Source organism: Salvelinus sp. IW2-2015, linkage group LG36 (assembly GCF_002910315.2).
Source record: "Salvelinus sp. IW2-2015 linkage group LG36, ASM291031v2, whole genome shotgun sequence".
NCBI classification, from domain to species: Eukaryota; Metazoa; Chordata; class Actinopteri; order Salmoniformes; family Salmonidae; genus Salvelinus; species Salvelinus sp. IW2-2015.
The window spans coordinates 19,870,173-19,889,512 of record NC_036875.1 but is presented as its reverse complement, the minus strand read 5'-3'; the positions used below and the strand labels follow the sequence as shown (position 1 = coordinate 19,889,512).

The 19,340-nt window shown below is 43.1% G+C and overlaps 1 protein-coding gene across 6 annotated transcripts in view; it reads right to left on the bottom strand.

Moving 5' to 3' along the window:
- Positions 1–19,340, bottom strand: part of LOC111959838 (phospholipid-transporting ATPase IH) — a 72,627-nt gene that overhangs the window by 17,501 nt on the left and 35,786 nt on the right. For all 6 annotated transcript variants that reach the window (XR_011474918.1, XR_011474919.1, XM_023981642.2 and 3 more), the window contains exons 3-18: positions 18,977–19,066; positions 18,590–18,670; positions 18,156–18,263; positions 14,106–14,234; positions 13,851–13,954; positions 13,709–13,759; positions 13,555–13,619; positions 13,277–13,358; positions 12,760–12,910; positions 12,344–12,541; positions 10,896–11,069; positions 10,622–10,788; positions 7,473–7,544; positions 6,747–6,820; positions 4,961–5,064; positions 2,280–2,461 (exon numbers count right to left, since the gene is read on the bottom strand). Coding sequence is in view for 4 of the 6 variants with exons in the window: in XM_023981642.2 (XP_023837410.1) it covers positions 2,280–2,461; positions 4,961–5,064; positions 6,747–6,820; positions 7,473–7,544; positions 10,622–10,788; positions 10,896–11,069; positions 12,344–12,541; positions 12,760–12,910; positions 13,277–13,358; positions 13,555–13,619; positions 13,709–13,759; positions 13,851–13,954; positions 14,106–14,234; positions 18,156–18,263; positions 18,590–18,670; positions 18,977–19,066 (1,832 nt within the window). In the remaining 2 variants the exon portion in view is untranslated. The remainder of the gene's footprint in view (positions 1–2,279; positions 2,462–4,960; positions 5,065–6,746; positions 6,821–7,472; positions 7,545–10,621; positions 10,789–10,895; positions 11,070–12,343; positions 12,542–12,759; positions 12,911–13,276; positions 13,359–13,554; positions 13,620–13,708; positions 13,760–13,850; positions 13,955–14,105; positions 14,235–18,155; positions 18,264–18,589; positions 18,671–18,976; positions 19,067–19,340) is intronic.

The window sequence follows — 19,340 nt, the reverse complement described above, 5'->3', positions numbered from 1 at the left end:
AGCATTCTTTTACCACTCTTTCCCTCTCCTCTCTCTCACTTCTTTTACCCACTCTTCACTTCTTTCCACTCTTTCCCCTCTCCTCTCTCTCACTTCTTTTACCCACTCTTCCCCTCTCCTCTCTTCACTTCTTTTCCTCTTTCCCCTCTCCTCTCCTACTTCTTTTCCCTCTTCCCCTTCCCTCTCTCTCACTTCTTTTACCCACTCTTCCCCTCTCCTCTCGCTCATCTTTTACCTCTTTCCCTCTCCTCTCTCTCGCTTCCTCTTTTACCCACTCTTTCCCTCCTCTCTCTCTCCTTATTTTTACCACTCTTTCCCCCTTCTCATCTCTCACTTCTTTTACCCACTCCTTTCCCCCTCTCCCTCTCTCGTCTTTTTACCACTTTTTCCCCTGCTCCCTCTCTCATTCTTTTACCACTCTTTCCCTCTCTCCTCTCTCTCACTTCTTTTACCCACCTTCCCCTTCTCTCTCTCTCACTTCTTTTACCACTCTTTCCCTCTTTCCTTCTCATTCTTTACCCTCTTCCTCTCTCCTTCTTTTACCACTCTTTCCTCTCTCTCCTCTCATTCTTTTACCCACTCTTCCCCCCTCCTCTCGCTCACTTCTTTTACCCACTCTTTCCCCCTCTCCTCTCGCTTACTTCTTTTACCCACTCTTCTCCCTCTCCCCTCGCTCACTTTTTTACCCACTCTTTCCCTCTCCCTCTCTCACTTCTTTTACCACTCTTTCCCCTCTCCTCGCTCACTTCTTTTACCCACTCTTTCCCCTCTCTCTCGCTTCACTTCTTTTACCCCTCTTTTCCCCCTTCCTCTCGCTCGACTTCTTTTACCCACTCTTTCCCCTCTCCCTCTCTCGCTTCCTTTTACCCACTTCTTTCCCTCTCCTCGTCTTCTTTTACCCACTCTTTCCCCTCTCCCCTCCTCACTTCTTTTACCCACTCTTTCCCCCTCTCCCTCGCTCACTTCTTTTACCCACTCTTTCCCCCTCTCCTCTCGCTCACTTCTTTTACCCACTCTTTCCCCTCTTCTCTTCTCGCTTCTTTTACCCACTCCTTTCCCCCTCTCCTCTCTCTCAGCTTCTTTACCCACTCTTTCCCCTCTCCCTCGCTCTCACTTCTTTTACCACTCTCTTCCCTCTCCTCTCGTCACTTCTTTTACCCACTCTTTTCCCCCTCTCCTCTCCTCACTTCTTTTACCCACTTTTCCCCTCTCCTCTCGCTCACTTCTTTTTACCCACTCTTCCCCCCTCTCCCTCTCGTACTTCTTTTACCATCTTTCCCCCTCTCCTCCTCGTCTCACTTCTTTTACCCACTCTTTCCCCCTCTCCTCTCGCTCATTCTTTACCCACTCTTTCCCCTCTCCTCTCGCTCACTTCTTTTACCCACCTCTTTCCCCTCCTTCTCGCTCATTCTTTTACCCACTCTTTCCCCTCTCCCCTCGCTCACTTCTTTTACCAATCCTTTCCCCCTCTCCCCTCGCATCACTTCTTTTACCCACTCTTTCCCCTCTCTCTCGCTCACTTCTTTTACCCACCTTTCCCCTCTCCTCTCGCTGACTTCTTTTTACCCACTCTTTCCCCCCTCTCCCCTCGCTCACTTCTTTTACCCACTCTTTCCCCTCTCCCCTCGCTCACTTCTTTTACCCACTCTTTCCCCTCTTCCCCTCGCTCACTTCTTTACCACTCTTTCCCCTCTCCCTCGCTCACTTCTTTTACCCACTCTTTCCCCTCTCCTTCGCTCACTTCTTTTACCCACTCTTTTCCCTCTCCTCTCTTCTCGCCTTCTTTTCCACTCTTTCCCCCTCTCCTCTCTCTCGCTTCTTTTCCCTCATCCTTTCCCCTCTCCTCTTCTCACTTTCTTATACCCAACTCTATCCTCTACTCCCTCACTTTTTTTCCCATCTTTCCCTCTGCCAACTCGCTGAACTTTTTACCCACTCTTTCCCCTTCCCTCGCTCACTTCTGTTTACCCACTCTTTCCCTCTCCCTCGCACTTCTTTACCACTCTTTCACCCTCTTCCCTCTGTGTTTCCTCAATCTCTCCTCTCTCCTGCTCCTTTTTCTTCACAACTCCTGCTTTCCATCTTCCGCTCGCTCCTTCCCCCTCCTCCCTCGCTCACCACCTCGTATCTCCAATCCCCCCCCTGCTCCCCTTTCTTCTAACTCTCCCTTTTTCTTCACAACTCCTGCTTTCCATCTTCCCCTCGCTCCTTCCCCCTCCTCCCTCGCTCACCACCTCGTATCTCCAATCCCCCCCCCCTGCCTCCCCTTTCTCTCCTACCTGTCCTCCACGGCCGTAGCCCCCAGCAGGGTGAAGTCCCTCTCAATGAGGTCATAGGCTTGGGCCAGCCGTTGATCCCTGTCCTTCAGGGCCAGCTTGGCGTCGCTCAGCTGATGACATGCTTCCTCATACTCCGCTGGGGACAGACTTCTGTAGGCCACACACAGGGTCCGTAAGCCCTCCTGACAGAGGTAAACGAGAGACTCAGTTGAGTGAAAGAGATTATGGTTATGTCTGTTAAAAAGGGCAATCTGCAGTTGCTACATCCATTTTTGGACGTATTTTTGAACAACATAACTTAGGTACTTTACCCCACTGTTTATATCAAAGTTGTTTTTTGGGTATCTGTACTTACCTTTACTATTTATGTTTTTGACAACTTTTACTTTACTGTATTCCGAAAGAAAATAATGGACTTTTTACACCATACATGTTCCCTGACACCCAAAAGTACTTGTTACATTGTGAATGCTTATGGTCCAATTCACARACTTCACATCCCTGGTCATCCCTACTGCCTCTGATCTGGCCGACTCACTAAACACACATGCTTCGTTTGTAAAAGATGTCTGAGTGTTGGAGTGTGACTCTGGCTGTGCATAATTTTTTTTTTTAAATTGGTGCCGACTGGTTTGCTGAACATAAGGAATTTTACTTATGATACTCAAGTATGTTTAAAACCAAATACTTTAAAACTTAGCCTCAAGTAGTATTTTACTGGGTGACTTTCACGTTCACTTGAGTCATCTATTAAGGTATCTTCACTTTTACCCAAGTATGACAAATTTGGTACTTTTGCCACCACTGCTTATAAATGCCTCATGAACTAAGTTCAACTGTCGTACCCCATCAGAACCCAACATAAGCTTGTTTTACTTCAATGTTTGTAAACAAAGTAAATGTAAACACACTGTATAGCCACAAAACAATAATTAAAGCTATACTTTCATATCATGGATGGTCAGTCCTTGCATCCACAGCGGTTTATGAATTTGAGAGTGGTTACATTTCTCCAGCCCCATCCCTCAGCTTTTTATGAAAACTATTGGCGGGGAGGGCAATTCTATTGCTTCAACAGTGAATTGCCCCTTGAAGGTAATAGCAGCCACAGTACTATGACCATAGCAGATATATGATTTAGGGTTGTGAGACTCAAGATATATATCTGGAGTTTTGGTTATGCTATAGGCATATTAGAAGTAGAAGTATTAGGGCTGCGGTGTGCGATTAAGGGTTTTGGTGTCTGTATCAACACTGAACAAAAATATACACGCAACATGCAACAATTTCAAAGATTTTACTGAGTTACAGTTCATATAAGGAAATCAGTTAATTTAAATACATTCAGTAGGTTCAAATCTATGGATTTTACATGATTTGGAATACAGATGTTGGTCACAGATAGGTGTGACCACCATTTGCCTCATGCAGCGCCACACATCTCCTTCGCATAGAGTTGATCAGGCTGTTGATTGTGGCCAGTGGAATGTTGTCCCACTCCTCTACAATGGCTCTGCGAAGTTGCTGGATATTGGCAGGAACTGGAAGACGCTGTCGTACACGTCGATCCGGAGCATCCCAAACGTGTTCAAGGGGTGACATGTCTGGTGAGTATGCAGGCTATGGAACATTTTCAGCTTCCAGGAATTGTGTACAGATCCTAGTGACATGCGGCTGGGCATTATCACGCTGAAACATGTGATGGCGGTGGATGAATGGCGCGACAATGGGCCTCAAAATTTCATCACGGTATTTCTGTGCATTGAAATGACTATTGATAAAATGCAATTGTGTTCGTTGTCGGTAGCTTATGCTTGCCCATACCATGACCCCCCCGCCACCATGGGGCACCCTGTTCACAACATTGACAAAAGCAAACCGCTCGCCCACACGACCCCACACTGCCCAGTACGTTTGAAACCAGGATTTATCCATGAAGGGCACACTTCTCCAGCTTGCCAGTGGCCATCGAAGGTGAGAATTTACCCACTGAAGTCGGTTACGACGCCAAACTGCAGTCTGGTCAAGACCCTGGTGAGGACGACGAGCATGCAGATGAGCTTCCCAGAGACGGTTTCTGACAGTTTGTGCAGAAATTCTTCAGTTGTGCAAACACACAGTTTCATCAGCTGTCTCAGACAATTCCACAGGTGAAGAAGCCGGATGTGGAGGTCCTGGGCTGGCGTGGTTACACATGGTTTGCGGGTTGCAAGGTCGGTTGGACGTACTGCCAAGTTCTCTAAAACGACATTGGAGGCAGTTTATGGTAGAGAAATGAACATTAAATTATCTGGTGGCGTTCCTGCAGTCAGCATGCCAATTGCATGCTCCCTCAAAACTTGAGACATCTGTGGCATTGTGTTGTGTGACAAAACAGCACATTTTAGAGGGGCACCTGTTTAATGATCATGCTGTTTACTCAGCTTCTTAATATGCCACATCTGTCAGGTGGATGGATTATCTTGGAGAAATGCTCACTAACAGGAATATCAACACATTTTTGCACAAAATTTGAGAGAAATACGTTTCTGTGCATATGGAACATTTCTGGGATCTTTTATTTCAGCTCATGTAAAGTGTTGGTGCCATGTTTCATGTTCTGTTTATATTTCTGCTCAGTATAAAGAAAATATGCTATATAGAGACTGTGTGTGTGTGTGTACACTTGTGTATAGACTTACCACAGCATTCTGCTCCACCCGTGCCCTCACCTGCTCCACCTTCCCTGACACCACCCTGGGAAAGATGGAGGTGTCTGCCCCTTTACAGAACAACAGGTACTCCCCTGAGGACACACAAACACACATACAGTTGAAGTCGGAAGTTTACATACACTTAGGTTGGAGTCATTAAAACTCGTTTTTCAACCACTCCACAAATTTCTTGTTCACAAACTATAGTGTTGGCAAGTCGGTTAGGACATCTACTTTGTGCATGACACAAGCAATTTTCCCAACAATTGTTTACAGACAGATTATTTCACTGTATCACAATTCCAGTGGGTCAGAAGTTTACATACACTAAGTTGTCTGTCCCTTTAAACAGCTTGGAAAATTCCAGAAAATGATGTCATGGCTTTAGAAGCTTCTGATAGGCTAATTGACATCATTTGAGTCAATTGGGGGTGTACCTGTGGATGTATTTCATAGCCTACTCTTTGCTTGACATCATGGGAAAATCAAAAGTAATCAGCCAAGACCTCAGAAAATAATTTGTAGACCTCCACATGTCTGGTTCATCCTTGGGAGGAATTTCCAAACGCCTGAAGGTACCATGTTCATTTGTACCAACAATAGTACACAAGTATAAACACCATGGGACCACACAGCCGTCATACAGCTCAGGAAGGAGACGCGTTCTGTCTCCTAGAGATGAACGTACTTTGGTGCGAAAAGTGCAAATCAGTCCCAGAACAACAGCAAAGGACCTTGTGAAAATGGAGGAAACAGGTACAAAAGTATCTATATCCACAGTAAAACGAGTCCTATATCGACATAACCTGAAAGGCTGCTCGGCAAGGAAGAAGCCACTGCTCCAAAACCACCATAAAAAAGCCAGACTACGGTTTGCAACTGCACATGGGGACAAAGATTGTACTTTTGGAGAAATGTCCTCTGGTCTGATGACCATCGTTATGTTTGGAGGAAAAAGGGGGAGGCTTGCAAGCCGAAGAACACCATCCCAACGGTGAAGCACGGGGGTGGCAGCCTCATGTTGTGGGTGTGCTTTGCTGCAGGAGGGACTGGTGCACTTCACAAAATAGATGGCTTCATGAGGAAGGACAATTATGTGGATATATTGAAGCAACATCTCAGGACATCAGTCAGGAAGTTTAACCTTGGTCGCAATGGGTCTTCCAAATGGACATTGACCCCAGCATACTTCCAAAGTTGTGGCAAAATGGCTTAAGGACAACAAAGTCAAGGTATTGGAGTGGCCATCACAAAGCCCTGACCTCAACCCCATAGAAAATGTGTGGGCAGAACTGAAAGTGTGTGCGATCAAGGAGGCCTACAAACCTGACTCGGTTACACCAGCTCTGTCAGGAGGAATGAGCAAAAATTCACCCAACTTATTGTGGGAAGCTTGTGGAAGGCTACCTGAAACGTTTGACCCAAGTTAAACAATTTAAAGGCAATGCTACCAAATACTAATTGAGTGTATGTAAACTTCTGACCCACTGGGAATGTGATGAAGGAAATAAAAGCTGAAATAAATAATTCTCTCTACTATTATTCTAACATTTCACATTCTTAAAATAAAGTGGTTATCCTAACTGACCTAAGACAGGGAATTTTTACTAGGATTAAATGTCAGGAATTGTGAAAAACTGAGTGTAAATGTATTTGGCTAAGGTGTATGTAAAAACTTCGACTTCAACTGTAGGTTTAATTGTATACATCTGAATCTCTGAGTTTCTATTCATTATTATGTGAATGAGATAGTGTTTGTATTAGTGTGTGTTACCTGAGCAAGACTTGACAATGACGCTCATTCTCCTCCTGACAGAGTCAAAGTTGAGCACGTGAAGCAGCTCAAACCTGGAGCACACACAGGAGACGACAACTCCCTTAGTACCAGACATAATACACAGGACATTCTCTAATAATGTACACAGCAATAAGAGGGGCTAGTGACAAAAACAGAATAGTCAAATTAAAAGTCATTGTAATAGATGAATCATCCTCCTCTTTCCCTCCCATTACTTTGTATCTCCCTCTCTTTCTTCTTCATTCGTTCTCTCTTAAAATGGACATTTCATAGACAGCCCACTGCAGAGAGGGATGTAGATACTGATATTATACAAGTGGTCCCTGTGGGATCCAAACCGGCTATTTAAACCCTTGATAAATCCACCAATTCTGGAGTCTTCTGTTCCCACACACTTCTATGTGACTTTTCACTGTGGTTTCACATGCATTTTTCTTGGCAGTGGTGTCTTAGTATAAGGAAGTTGAATTTTTGCTAAAATGTTTACAGACATCCTGCACACAAACCAAAGCACGTAGGGTTTGCCAATTGGCAGCAATATGGTCAGAATGAACTTCAATTATGTGGAATCAATTAATAACTTGAGTTATGCATGCATAACTTAAACATTAATACTCTTTGGTTTCACAGGAAGCTGTGAAATACTAAACTCCAAAATAAAAGATGGGACAATCACGAATTATGTTCTGAGCAAAGCACTACCTTTCAATCTCATCGTCCTTATTGAGTATTTCCATATGACTGTCTTTGAGTCTCAGATAGGTGTACCCCAACCTGAGAGAGAGAATGTGTGTGTGCGTGAAAATGTAGAGAGGGAAGAGAATGTTCTGTAGGTTAGAAGGAGATACACTCTTTGTACCAGTCAAAAGTTTGAACACACCTACTCATTCAAGGGTTTTGGTCTATTTTTACTATTTTCTACATTGTAGAATAATAGTGAATACATCAAAACTATGAAATAACACATATGGAAACATGTAGTAACCAAAAAAAAGTCTTAAACAAATCTAAGTATATTTTAGATTTTAGATTCTTCAAAGTAGCCACCCTTTGCCTTGATGACAGCTTTGCACACTCTTGGAATATAAATCATATTTAGATGTGTTTAACACTTTTTTGGTTACTACATGATTCCATGTGTTATTTCATAGTTTTGATGTATTCACTATTATTCTACAACGTAGACAATAGTAAAAATAAAGAAAAACCCTGGAATGAGTAGGTGTGTCCAAACTTTTGACTGGTAGTGTACATCAGTTTGACAGTAAACACCCATCCAGTACAGCACTGAGGTCGTTACAACAGGGCCACTATGACAGAGTCCAGTACAATAACGTGATCAGCTGCACCCTAAACAGACCCACCACCATGACCAGAGACCATGGAGTTGTAAATGTGAGCATGTGTTCTTACACGTGTGAGATAGAAAGAGCATGACTAAGTGCGTGTGTACAGTGTGTGCGTACATGCGTGAATGGGTGTCAGAAAAAGCATGACTATTTGTGTTCTTGTTTATCACTATGTGTGTATTGGCTAGTACAGGGTGTCAATCTGGCCTGCGAGTGGTATGAAGTAAATCGATCTCAATCGACATCGAAATGACTAAAACCAAATCGAAACTGTATAGAAATGATAATGGACCTACCTTTATAGTCTATTCACTCTGTCCAGCTTGCTAAAAGTCATCGAAACGAAAGCTAGACAGTCATGGAGAATTGAAAATTCCAAAAGCGATTTTGGAATTTAAGCAATTTTAAGTGCAAAGAACATTGTGAGGTCCGAATGCACCCCGCAGTGCAAAAATAGTTTGACACCCCTGGCCTAGTGTGTGTATCACTAAGTGTGTGTGTATTGTTAAATGTGTGCATGTATTGTGTGCGTGTGTGTGTCCTTCAGTGTGTGTGTATGTGTCCTTCAGTGTGTGTGTGTCAATTGAGGCTCCTCAGAGGAAGAAGGGGAGGACCATCCTCCTCAGTAAATTTCATAAAAATTAAAAGTGAAACATAAAAAAAAATATATATCTTTTTTAGATAAAACTATGCTAAATATATTTACGTCACCAAATAATTGATTCAAAAGCACCGTTTTGCAATGAAAGTTTACACTGTAGGTTAGCACCATGGTGTAGCTGGAGGACAGCTAGCTTCTGTCCTCCTCTGAGTACATTGGCTTCAATACAAAACCTAGGAGGCTCATGGTTCCCTTTCCCCCTTCCATAGACTTACACAGTAATTATGACAATGTCCGGAGTACGTCCTCCAACCTATCAGAGCTCTTCCAACATGCACTGACATGTTGTCCACCCAAACAAAGGATCAGAGAATGTATCTAGTACTGAAAGCATATGCTACAGCTAGCTAGCATTACAGTGCATAAAATGTGGTGAGTAGTTGACTCAAAGAGAGAAAGACAATAGCTGAACAGTTTTGAAAACATTTCTTTCTTTCAAAATTAAGGAGAAGCAAGAGAGACATTTTTTCTCTCTTTTGTTCTTCATTTAGCTAGCAAATGCAGCTAGCTAGTTTAGCCTACACAAACACCTGGCTCAAACAGAGAGGGATGCTATGTTAGCTAGCTGGCTATAGCTATCCAACACTGGAACTTTTCCAAGTTAAGCTTTTATAAATGTATTGCCACTGTTGGGGGTTACCCTGGGGGTCGGGTGTGGGGATACACCAAATCCATGATTACTGTATATATATATATGTGATAACCTTTGTATGCTTGCAATGCTCAATGATGGAAAAGTACTGGGTAAATGGAGATGTTCTGCTTTAGTTCTCAGGCTGAGAATTGTCTGCACCTGCTGATAGCCACACAGGCTCAAGGCCGAGATAGCAGAGTGAGAAACCACAGTTTAGACATGCTTTTCTCATCTTAGTTACTTTGTATCTAATCCAATGCAACAATGTTAAGGTATGATTGACGGTAGGTCGTCACACCCACTAGTTTAATGAGCTTTGTCTCCTGTTTCACCACACAGATCTTTACTATAGACTACTGAGGTATTCTGTATGTGAAACTCTGTCTGCAATTGCATTTTATTACTAAAAAGTTTTATACCAAGGTTCCTGTGTCATCTATCTGGAAGACTGATTGTTAAAGGAGACTTACATCACCCCATGCAAAGGACCACCCAACACCACTGCGGCCCGCCGGTTTAACTGCTAAACTGCTTTCTGACTGTACACTATACTGCATGAACGTAGTGGGTTTACGAACGTGTTAGTTCTCATAGACTATGACGTGACAACGATGTAGGCTGTGTGTAGTGGTTAGCGGTCATGATATGAAAGTTTGGCTTGGAAAGGTTTTTTCGCCTGGTCCCAGACAGCTGATGTGTTGTGCACTGAAATCCACAAGTGAAGGAAAAGGTGAGAGGAGAGCGCATAGATAGTTGCAAGAAGGAATTATATATACACTGTACAACAAGCAAAGTGATGATGCTGTTTGTATGTGGCTGAAACTGAACTGTTTGCGTGTGATCAAGGGTGTATTCATTCCACCGATTCTCTTGAAAAAAAAATCTTAAATGAAAAGAAACGAGGATATACATACCTGCATTTGCCCAATAAAAACTCTCATTTGCAACTGTTGGACTAATGATTCCACCCTAGATCAGCTAGATGCACTCAAAATTATCATCTCGACCTGTGGCCCAACGTTGTAAACAATCATTCATAGTCTAGGTTATAGCAACCTCATGATGGGTACAGTGAAAATTTGAGTATTATCTAGTAGCCTAAACCTAGCGATATTACATTGAACTGGGTGAATGGCATATGAATGACAGTCACCCAATATCCTCCCTCATCTTAAACGGCACCGACCGCCACTGGTGTGTGTGTTACCTCTTCATGCCCTCCACCAGAGCCACCTCATCAGGAGAGGATGATATGTAGAAGGAGGTGGGTTTTCCCAGGTGGATCCCTCTCTTGATGCTATCCACTGTCTCCTCCTCCTTCACCTGCACCGTGTGGCACAGACACAGAGCCCGGAAGAACAGGTCCTCATGCTCCTGAGACACACAGGAACACAGACACACTATTACACACTGGTACACACTGGTACACACTGGTACACACTGGTATACACTGGTACACACTGGTACACACTGTGTCTTACCCTGCGGTATCCTCCAGGCGAAGAGTCGATCATGTCTATGCTGGAAGCAGCACTGAGGATCTGTCCATTACAGATGGCGTGGGGGATATAGACGTGTCCGTCCACACAGCATTCTATAAACTCCATGTTGTTCTCTGTCAACGTCCCTGTCTTATCAGTAAACACATACTCTACCTGCACACACAGACAGAAGCAGACGTTATATTTAGATGCTGACCTAGGCCCGTATCCACAAAGCGTCTCAGAGTAGAAAATTGGTCATACGTTGTGAGAAAAGAGACATTTTACTCCTACGGGAAAAAACAAAAGCTATACATGAAGCCCCTTTATTCATAATAGTCACACAGAGTCGACAGATATTTAGGAGACTTTGTGAGCTGTACTAACCAGTTAAGAGTTACCAGCAGGTGTCTTAATAATGGAAAAATGCAGCGAGTCAGTGGTTCCTACACCACATGCAATTGCTTTGGAGTTGTTGAAATATTTTTTTTATAATTCTAAAGAATCAATCCACAAATAATCTAGACCTACATGAAACAGTGTGCCTCTGACAATGATTTCACATAACACCTAGTTAAATAATTGAAAGGAAAATATATGAAATAACTACATTATGCTGTTATTTCAAGTTATCCCTTTGGAGTGCAATATCACTTTAAAAAAGAAGCCTAAATTAGGCATACCTATAAATTGGGTAATTAAAGACATCTAGAGCTTATGTTAACTTTGATTGTCTTTGATGAAAACGACAGACCTTTCAAACATTGTATGCAACATTACCGGTGAGTGGCTTGGGGCTGACTGTGACAAAGCGATTTAGAGTTGTTGAATGGGAGTGACAAGTGTGTTGATAACTGTAATATTGTCAAAATTCTAATTTTAACAACCATCAGAATTGGTAAAAACAAAAGCTTATTAGGCGACAATTAAGAGAACTGATCATGTCAGGAGAAATGATATTAAACATTTTACCATTTCAACATTAGGATGTACAGTCACATTCACTGTGGTTGTCTGAAGCGTGCTATAGAGTTTACACCTGGCGATGCCTCCTCATGATTGGTTATTCCCCGTCATTTACAACAATGTCAATGAGGATCATCAGTATCTTTCCTTTGCGGTACCTCAAACTGTCGTGACTACCAGCTGAGATAAACTTTTCTGAGTTGATTTTACTCCTGGCTCAGAGTTCGTCTGAACAGTGTTTTATCATCATCCTAAAAGCTGGGAGCTCGGATCTGGGAGTTTTACAGGTTAACAGGATTTCAAAGATATTTTCTGAGATGCTTTATGGATACAAGCCCTAAACTCAGTTTTTGGAGTGTGTGTAGTATACGTATGTGTGTGTTTGTGTACTATACGTGCAGTATAAATGTGTGTGTGCGTGTGTGTGGACACAAGTGAGTCTAGTATATCTAGATGTTCAGAAGATGTGTGAGTGTGTGTACCTGTCCTAGCTCTTCGTTGAGGTCAGATGTGTTGACCTGAGCCCCCACCCCCAGCTCCTCATCATACATATCCTTGTCCCAGGCTATGAAGTAAGAACCCAGGAACTTCTGCATCTCCACGGTAACGTACATGGAGACTGGGATGATGTAGTTAAACAACACCATGAAGGCCAGGAAGTCTGTGAACGCCCTGATCACCTGAGAGAGAGAGGAGAAGATGGAGGGAGGGGTAGAGGCAGGGAGGAGGAGGATGTAGGAAGAGAGAGAAGGGCAGAACGAGAACGAAAGGATGGTTAGAGACAGAGAACAAGAGGCTTTATCAGAATCAGTGAACGTTAAATAAGGAGTGACCTGATTAATCATTTTTGCTATGACAGCGTGCTTTGTGGGTAGTGTAGTGGTTTGGGGGAACTAACCACATGGCGTTCTCTGTCAATCTCGGTCCTGTGGTTGTACCAGGGTTGGTCGTGGTCAGCAAACCACTGCCACGCGTACTTCAGAACCGTGTTAATGACCGCTTTACTGATCAGGATACACAGATACACTATGAGGAATGCGTTCATAGACCTGGAGGGAGATAGAGGGAGGGAGGAGAAGTTTAGAGGAGCTAAATGCAGATTGATTCTCCAGAACTGGATGTAAAAGAATTGTCAATAGAGCGACACACACACACACAGCTTGAATGAGATCAAATAGAATTATGCAGACTTTATGTAATAACAGAGTCTACTCTTCCAACTCCTGCTACTCTTCCAACTCCCGCTACTCTTCCAACTCCCGCTACTCTTCCAACTCCCGCTACTCTTACAACTCCCGCTACTCTTACAACTCCCGCTACTCTTACAACTCCTGCTATCCTTCATCAGACAGGTAGTTCTAGCCACACCAGAGCAACCAGACACAGAGAGGGGAAGTTATGGGAATAGATCTTACTTTTCCACAGCTGAGCGTTTCTGGGATTTGGACTGGTAGTTAAGCGCCATCTTGGTGTCCATGCCTGTGTAGATGGCTACAGCTGAGGGAACAACAACCAGGGGTTACCATCACTACAGACGCAGAACAGTGTGTGTGTGTGTGTGTGTATGAAGAATGTATTTTACTTGTCAGGAGAACACATTTCGGTGGACGGTATGACTATTGCAACACGTGCCGACTCATTCGCAAATATAACCATAGATATAACTTCAAACACAGAACAGTGTGTGTGTTACCATAAATGTGTTCTGTGTTCTTCAGGGTGGCTCCTCTGAGGAGAAGGTTCTCAGCTCCCAGGGGTCTGAAAAAAGAGGAGGAACAAATGAAGGATGAAAAGTTTGACACAGACAAAGACATTTTAGGAATGAGAGATGGGAATGTTGGTCTTACCTGGCTATGGGATCTTCACTTTCCTTATAAATATTGATGCGCCCCACAAATCTAAATGGGAAAAATAAAATGTATGCAATTTTCAACAAACAAACAGGTCACTGAATGATTCTGTGTGTGTCACACATTGAGTGTCACTCACTTGTAGAGGTCAGGCTGTGGTTGTTCACATTCAATAGTCGCATGTAGAGAGTCCACCTCCTGCTCTGTCTTAAAGGCCATGGTGTCTGGTACAGCATAGTAGGTCTGACACAGCATAGTAGGGGGGAGAGAGAGATGAATCACTGATAAGTCATGTTTGATCAGAGAGCATGCTGGAATAATTCAGGGGTGAATCCCAGCAGTGTACGTGTGTGTGCGTAACAGTATGTGAGTGTGTGTGTGTGTGTGCACATACCTTGTGGCTAGACTCTCCATCCAGGCTGGTAGTGGTGACGTAGCAGGTTCCGTCACCGCGGCTGGATGAAAGGAGGATGAGGTCACAGGGGAACGTCTCGTCCTCCCTCACCATGACAACGTCCCCCACCTGACAGGTCAACCACATCATCAGTTTAGACTCAAGAAATACAGGCTGGGTCCTAAAATCACACCCTATTCCCTTGTTCACTACGGTTGACCTGATCTAAATGGAGTAGACTACCCAGTGATATAGACAAATTTGTTGGTGGGTGGGCTTTTCTTTGGTGTGGGTGGGGCTAGAGCGGCTAACTTCCTGCAATTTGACACATTTCCCAAAAATGTGCAGAGAATTTTTTTGGGGTGGTTTAGTTAGTTCTTTTTGTCAACCCATCCCGTGAGAGTGAATGTCATTCCAGTTAATCTGTTCTGTTCTATTTAATAAAATCTGACCAACTGCTTGCTAGGAATTCTGTCTGATGGTGATTGCATGTTTTGGTAAAAAGACAAATAATGTCCCGTTTGGAACACTTTTAATGAATGTTTTTTGCTCAATCTGAGTGGGTGGGCCTGGCTCCCCAGTGGGTGAGCCAGACTACCCAGTGGGTGGGCCTGGTTCCACCCAGGCTCACTCGTGCCTACGCTCCTGGGACTACCATATTCCTCATACAGCGTACTACAGCGTACTAGTGGCTCTGGTGGTCAAAATGTTTGCACTATTTGGGGGATGGGATATCATTTAAATGTGCCCATTATAAACCCCATGCCATTGTAAATAAACACAGAGGTGCTGCTGCAGATCCAGAAATAATTAGCCGTTCTCCTACAGGAAACACACATGCCTCGTGCACAATCACACTTTCAGATTTTTCACACTCCTTTTTTCCTGGGGATTGAGTTGTTGCGTAAGAGTGGGATTATGCAAGTGGAGCAGCTTAACTGCCTATAAATCCCATCTCCACGGTGACCGTACACACCACTGTACTGCACATACACACTCAATAGCTATGATTAATATCTTCTTTACTATTCCTCTTTTCCCCAAAATCCACTCTGTTTAATCTGTGGGGGGAGTCAGGGGACCATCGGAGAGGAACATCGGTAGAATGTGCATGTACAGTTGAAGTRGGAAGTTTACATAAACTGAGTTTAAATGTAGTTGGCTAAGGTGTTTCACAATTCCTGACATTTAATCCTGGTAAAGATTCCCTGTCTTATATCAGTTAGGATCACCACTATATTTTAAGAATGTGAAATGTCAGAATAATAGTAGAGAGAATGATTTACTTCAGCTTTAATTTCCTTCATCACATTCCCAGTGGGTGTTATGGATTTTATGTATAATGACTAAATGATGTATACATTTAACGTAGAACTATAACTAAAACTACCCTGTCATTGTATGATTGTATGAAATGTATTAGAATCATACATCTATAAATCTGATGTGTGTAGTTTTAGTCAGAATTAGGACATGGACTTTTTGTTCCTTTTTAGTATGTAAGCAGGGTGCAAGTGTGAGACAATGTATGAGATAAGAGGAGCTATCGACAGACAAGCTGTACTACTGTGTTCCTTACAGGGCATTCTGTCCCCACCCAGGGAGGGGAGAGACCTTGGGCTTGTAGTAGATTGTATAACAGGTGGCAGACAATGTATGACAGGAAGACTTGTGAACTATATTGTCATTGTTTCTGAGAGGAGGGACATTTATGACAAAATGTGAGGTATATAGACCAATGTACAGGAAATGTATTAGGCGTTAACGTTCCGTAAATAAACATTTTGACTATTGTAGACTGGGCCTCTGTCTGTTTTTATTTCTATTCAGTATCCCCACAAATCCCTGATATAGCAGACTGAGTAATTTAATTTAATTGGTTAAAAGAATATGAGAACTTAATTCTCCTAACAGTGGTCAGAGTTTACAATACACTCAATTATTATTGAGTACCTTGCCTTTACATTGTTTAACTTGGGTCAAACGGTTTCAGGTAGCCTTCACAAGCTTCCCCAATAAGTTGGAGTGAATTTTAGCCCATTCCTCCTGACAGAGCTGGTGTTAACCGAGTCAGGTTTGTTAGGCCTCCTTAAAATCGCACACGCTTTTTCAGTTCTGCCCACAAATTATCTATGGGATTGAGGTCAGGCTTTGTGATGGCCACTCCATACCTTGACTTTGTTGTCTTAAGCTTATTTTGCCACATCTTTGGAAGTATGCTTGGGGTCATTGTTCCATTTGAAGACCCATTTTGCGACCAAGCTTAACTTCTGACTGATGTCTTGAGATGTTGCTTCAATATATCCACATAATTTCTGCCTCATTGATGCCTCTTTTTGTTGAGTTACACAGTCCTCTCCCGTAGCAAAGCACCCCCACAACATGATGCTGCCACGGTTGGGATGGTGTTCTTGGGGGGGGGGGTTGGACTAGTAACCCGAAAAGTTGCAAGATCGAATCCCCGAGCCGACAAGGTAAAAATCTGTCGTTCTGCCCCTAAACAAGGCAGTTAACCCACTGTTCCTAGGCAGTCATTGAAAATAAGAATTTGTTCTTAACTGACTTGCCTAGTTAAATAAAGGTAAAATAAAATATTCTGCTTGCAAGCCTCCCCCTTTTTCCTCCAAACATAACAATGGTCATTATGGCAAAACAGTTATATTTCTGTTTCATCAGACCAGAGGACATTTCTCCAAAAAGTACAATCTTTGTCCCCATGTGCAGTTGAAAACCGTAGTCTGAGCGTTATGCCGGCTGCGTGGTCCCATGGTGTTTATACTTGCATACTATTGTTTGTACAGATGAACATGGTACCTTCAGGCATTTGGAATTTGCTCCCAAGGATGAACCAGATTTGTGGAGGTCTACAATTTTTTTCCTGAGGTCTTAGCTGATTTATTTTGATTTTCCCATGATGTCAAGCAAAGAGGCACTGAGATTGAAGGTAAGCCATACACTAAYTTGACTGTGCCTTTTAAACAGCTTGGAAATTTCCAGAAAATTATGTCATGGCTTTAGAAGCTTCTGATAGCCTAATTGACATCATTTGAGTCAATTGGAGGTGTACCTGTGGATGTATTTCAAGGAAACTTCTGACCCACTGGAATTGTGATACAGTGAATTATAAGTGAAATAATATGTCTGTAAACAATTGTTGGAAAGATTACTTGTGTCATGCACAAAGTAGATGTCCTAACCGACTTGCCAACACTATAGTTTGTGAACAAGAAATTTGTGGAGTGGTTGAAAAACGAGTTTTAATGACTCCAACCTAAGTGTATGTAAACTTCCGACTTCAACTGTATGTGTGTGTGGATGATGAATGTCTTTCATAGTCAGGACACGTTTCAGTGGACAGCATGGCTATGGCAACACGTGCCGACGCACACTCAAATACAACTATAGATATTACAGTAACAACCATACAAAACCTTTAAATTCTAATTCCTAATTCTATGGTAATATAGTGGTTCTGACCCTAGTCCAGCCTGACATCACAGAAGATAACAGGATAATAACGACCCGACATATCAGTCATATTGATATTTAATCTCTGTCTGGAAAGGCAAATCCTTTCCCCTGTATGGGACCAGAGTAATCACAACAGGAATGTTTGGGATGGTACTGTAGGGGGAATGTTGATCTTCTTTGGGACGCTGGCTATGGCATTGCAGACAAGCGCACGCACGTTCCCATGGAGACCGGCCTTAAAAAGGTCTCAGGAATGGATTTCATTTCAATATGATCAAAGATGATAGCCGTGGCTAAGATATAAATGTTCAAAGGTTATATAACTACGGGTATTATTCAGTGTGTAAAATAATCAGTTCATAATGTTACATGAATAATAATATAATGAAGAAGGATGAGCTCTCATACTAGCCATTATACTCACATACTATAGCTATTACAGCTAAAGGCTCTATCTGAACATGAATGAACACGCATGCTTGGTCAGAATAGAGAAACACCAGCCAATGAGGCCCAAAGGCGTCATAATAATGTGTAGTAGACTGGAGAGTAGAAGGCCCATTAATAGCGTAGTAGTACCCGTAGCTTGGAGCTCTGTGTCCTCACCACCATCCCCTGCTGCACCATGTCCACGGGACACTCATTTATACTGCAGTCTGCCTTGTGTCTCAGCCAGTCTTCATAACCCTGGAGGAGAGAAGGGGAGGAAGGAGGGGTTGAGAGATACAAGGAGGAAAGGGAATGAGGGATTGTGGGGAGAAATGGAGCACACACACAGAGAGAGAGAGATATGGTCATCGCTGGTATCTAATTAGTGGTATATTCCGTCAACATGGTGACCCGTTTCCATGGCCTCTACACAACATGTCATGTTTTAGATTAATGATTGTATAAGGCCTGGGCTTTATAAGCCAGGTGTGGTTCATGCATCACTGCTATCACTGCTATCTAGGGAAGGCTTCCCTAGATTTACCAACACCAATGACCAGAGGATGTGTGTGTGTCTCGTCTACCTGTTTAATGGCGGTGACAGTGATGACAAAGAAGAGAGGCAGTCCACTGGTGACAGGGCTGGTGGGCGTGTCTATGATGAGCTGAGGAGAGAGGAAGAGAACCAGCTGATTATCATTCATTCAGGTTCTCCATGGTACAGAGATGGACCACCGCCAACCAGTCTCCTCCTCTTACCGTTCATCATCTCCTCCAGCTACTGGACGGGACGGCTCATATTATATCCATCGTGGACCATGACCATAAGCCATTCCAAGCCAAACAATTAACTCCCATTCACTTCACATAGCCTACGTGTTTAACTGATAATATGAAACACCAGTCTTTACAATATGTATGATAAAACGGCCCTGGGGTTCAGATCAAACAGAGAGATGGCATATTCTCACCTGGACCAGGAAGATTAGCAGAAAGTAGAAGTTGGCGATTCTTCTGAACTGTTCAAACAGGTTCTTGGGGATGAAGTTCCATAAGGTGTACTGGTAAAGAGAACACACACCACAGGAGGTTGGTGACACCTTAATTGGGGAGTACGGGCTTGTAGTAATGGCTGGAGTGGAATCAGAGGAATGAAATCAAATGGACCAAATAGATGGTTTCCAGGTGTTTGACGCCATTCCAGATATTATTATGAGCCGTCCTCCCCTCACCAGCCTCCACTGACACACACCCACATTATCAACATGTTTTCTAGAGAGAGGGAATAACACTTTATACCAGTGTCTTTTCTTTCTTAATTTAATCCAAAATTGA